The sequence below is a fragment of the Styela clava genome, chromosome 13 (assembly GCF_964204865.1).
Source record: "Styela clava chromosome 13, kaStyClav1.hap1.2, whole genome shotgun sequence".
NCBI classification, from domain to species: Eukaryota; Metazoa; Chordata; class Ascidiacea; order Stolidobranchia; family Styelidae; genus Styela; species Styela clava.
In genome coordinates, this window is record NC_135262.1 from 18619239 (window position 1) to 18623174 (window position 3936).

Sequence of the window (3936 nt, forward strand, 5' to 3'; positions counted from 1 at the left end):
TCATTGTAAAAGGTTCGATTTCCTTGTCTTATAATGGGAATACATTGCAGGATAGAAACCACCCATGATAATTCTACATTTACACATACTTTCTCATAATCTATAATGTCATGGTTCAAGACACAGTAGCTGGCATATTTTGGTTTATGCATAAAGTTTGCCTTTTGACTATATACAGTGGAGTGAAAATCTCACAAAATCAAATTAAAACTAGTTTGGATCAAAATCATTTCAATTTATATTAGGTTTTGTTTGCATTTCTGAGATTTCTATGCCCCCGTATTTCACATTGCTGTCTGTGACAAACTGTATTAAATATGGATCATCAAAAAATACATCCTACACACCTGAAATAAAAAGTGCACCTAGTTTTGAAAGATAACGTCAGTTTCCTGATAGAAGTAAAGGAGTTCAATCTTATCATATACTGTTGCATATCTTACTCACACCACCAACCGCCACTGCTTTATAATAATAACAAATTAGAGAGCTCAATTTAATTTTCGATGGAATGGTAATCATTTTCAAAAAAGTTATTTTGTACAATAAATCTAACGCACTGTAAAATATGGTTTCTTTCTCTTCTAATATCAGGAGCAAGCAACATTTCTAACAAATCTTTTCTTTTGTTTTTAGGCATATTTTTTCTCACGAAATTTTGTCCATTCGATCTATTCCTTCTCGGCGATTGATATTCTCTATTTTCCTTTTGGACTGCACCAGGTGACGAGACTTTACCCTTCTTGGTCGATTCGTTTGATTGTATATTATTCTCTGACTGGAAGGATGCATCTGGAAGTTCATTTTTAGGAAAAACAGTTTTCATATCAACATTCCCCACTGAAATCTTGCTATCAGGTTTTTCCTCATCAGAATCACTGGCGTAACTTTGCATCAATGATCCAAGGCCAACTGAAAGATTTGCCTTCCTATTGGAATCACTGACCATTTCTGTATCCATGGATTCATTGAGAGAATCAGAATCACTCAAATCATCTGAACCATTGCTTATCAGAAGATTAGTATGTTTTCTTTTATCATTATCTTCTGTTTTTGCAACTTTACCAGGTTGAAAAGCTTCGGTTGAGTTGGAATTCTTATCTACCGAAGATTTGTTGCACCCTTTTCTTTTCCGCATTTTACCAAATTCTTTGTTATTCAGAACATTCCCATTTATTAGCCGTTCTTGTGACTTCTTTAACTTGAGTTCTGCATTTGCCGCTGTCGGATAATTTTTTCTACGTTCCATTCTCCATCTTGCTATTTCCTCAGGTGTATCCAACTTTATTTTATGAGCATTAGGCCCATGTGCATTTTGTTTATGAATGGAAACAATTTTAAAATGTGCTTCAAATTTGCAACGTGGCTCGTCACATTTGATATGTTGACTGAAATGTTCATTTTTTTTTGCTTCAGTTTTGAAGCCTCTGTCACAAACATCACAAAAGTCTATAAATACTTGTTCTTTTTGTCCCCTGGATTTAGTTTTCTTATTATTTTTATGATTATTAGGAAATTGATGTCTGACATGATGTATTGGTCCCGGATTAAATTGTCTATATGGTTGTTCCCATGGATTTCCTTGAAAGCCATTCCAAATTTGTTGAGGGGGAGGAAAATGACGTGTTGGTTGATATTGAAACATTGGTCTTGGTTGCCAATAACCTGCTGAATTGCAACCATGCATTCCCTGGCCATTACCATTCCATTGATATTCCATATCCTGTTTCTGGCTACTGTGGATCAAAGTAGATAAAAACTGTAATAAAACAAATATTGGAAAGTTGTTTAATATCACAAGAAATTAAACTTCGATAAGTTCTCTCTATCATATTATCCATGTTCACATAAACACTAATTTAACAGACAGAACCCTTCGTTGGGTATTTTGCTACTAAAAACAATAATTACCCATCTTTTCTTTACAGAACAGCTTTTGTCTACTGGTCAATCAAAACTAATTGGCACACACACTTTCAGACAGGGATGTTCAAAATGAATCGAATACATTCAAAATTTATTAAAATCTATAGATTAGAATATTTTTGTTTGAAAATTAAGGATTTCGAACCATCAGACAAGTTGAACAAAACATACCATAATCAAACTGGTAAAAAAAAAACACAAAAAAATGACCTTTTATTTTTCTATCGTATTAGATGTGATAAACATGAACTTATAGTGATTTATGTAATTTCCCACATGAGAGAATTTAGAATGTATTGGATATTTCATATTTAAAAATATTTTTTCAGAATCTATTTGAAGTAGTAAAATAATCGATTATGGCCATTCCTGCTGTCAGAATTTCAGTTTAAATGTTTAAGGTTCATCCAGTAATTTTGTTGCAGATGCAAAGCAAAATATAGTCATTTTCAGAAAAAACTGCAATGCAGGTACAGCCTATTCTTCAGCAGTGCTTGAAATGAATGATCAGTTATCATCTTTTGCCACAGCTCGGACAAATTCAAAAAATGCAAATTCCACTTTAGTTCAGTCAAGCCAAATCACATTCATTCAACAACTTTTAACATTTGTTATGTTTAATGAGATGAGGACAATCATTCACCTAAATTGCATGAAGACCATAATCATCATTCAAAAGTAGTTAAATTAATTTAGAAAAGGTTATTTACATGCTTACGCACAGCCAATACTTGAAAAATAGAATTTAACAAAATGTGGTGCAGTAATAGGGCCATAATTACGACATATTTTATTTTAAACCTCATGCCTCATTTGGTACTCTTTCTACCGGGTGTGGAATAATTCTACATATAAACTGGCATCACAATCAACAGAATAGAAGTACAAAAATAAAATTTTAATTTACATAGAACCCTTCCCTCCTGTTTTATTATACAAATATGTGAAGTCAGCAAAAAGCACAATCAAATTATTGAGTAATGCTTTTTCAAAGTTTTGTATAATCCAAAAAAAAAAAAGATAAATAATGCCTTTAAGACATCAGTTTTGGGCACGGGTTTGATGATAATTTTGCCAGTTTGCGATCAACTTGATTTTCGTGTGATGATATCTGAAATCGCTAATCCAGTAATCCAACGATTTTCTCACTACAGACAGATAGATAACTGGATAATGTGAAATTCCTTCTATATGAGAATTCGCTACATCTAATGATTACCATTATGAGATCTCCCAAGCTCAATGAGATCTCCTAACTAAATTCCATTCTACTTGGATAGTCATAATGATATCACTACACTCTACACACATCGAAATTATGTAGCTCGGTGTAGGTTAGTGACCAAATTTTGAAATTTACAAGCGCCACAAATCGATCGCGTTAGTTGGGATACTTTGAAGTCTTAATTACAAAAATATGCCCATGATGCTGAAACACAAGACTAATACATGAACAGCACAATACCGTACTAAGCTTTTTCATTCTAAAAAAGCCCATTACGATTACGGTATATTCAAGCATCACACCTTACTGCCTCGAGTCTGTAAGTCTCGGAATTTAACGTATTCAATCAGTCGACACACAACATTAAATACAGCCTATTGCAGTATTATGACAATGTAAAAGCAAGACTGGCCTACTACCTGATCCAGATCAAAGTGACTATAAGCCCCTTGATCCCGATGAATGACCCCGTTTTTATTTTGTCCCTGCAGACTCCCAGTTATTCACGTTCGCGCACGTGTCTGCGTGTTCTCGAATTTATTGACTCCGACATCAAATCAACCGTAACCGGCAAGATGGCACGTTTATGCCCACACTCGGATAAGGGCGTCGGTGCCGGTATTATATAACTTTATACGGGCTTTGTTACCAATATACCAAATTATAGAGGAAAGTACAAAACAGCTTAGGCACGGATGGAGTGGAACAAAAAGGCGAGCAGTAGCGTCTCCGACGAAAACAAAAACAATATTAAAAAGCTGAAAGTAAGAAGTGGACATAAATTC

At 34.1% G+C, this 3936-nt stretch overlaps 1 protein-coding gene across 1 annotated transcript; it reads right to left on the bottom strand.

The window, feature by feature from the left end:
• Positions 1–482: 482 nt before the first annotated feature.
• On the bottom strand, positions 483–3591 carry LOC120332460 (FMR1-interacting protein NUFIP1-like). The gene is made up of 2 exons (XM_078119357.1): positions 3571–3591; positions 483–1759 (listed from the first exon to the last, which is right to left on the bottom strand). Exon 2 carries the CDS (start codon positions 1718–1720, stop codon positions 497–499), a length of 1224 nt encoding a protein of 407 aa, XP_077975483.1. The 5' UTR covers positions 1721–1759; positions 3571–3591; the 3' UTR covers positions 483–496.
• Between the last annotated feature and the right edge of the window lie 345 nt (positions 3592–3936).

What these genes read in the sequence shown, in the direction of transcription:
- LOC120332460 (XM_078119357.1), bottom strand. Translation starts at nt 1,720, where the DNA reads ATGGAATATCAATGGAATGGTAATGGCCAGGGAATGCATGGTTGCAAT.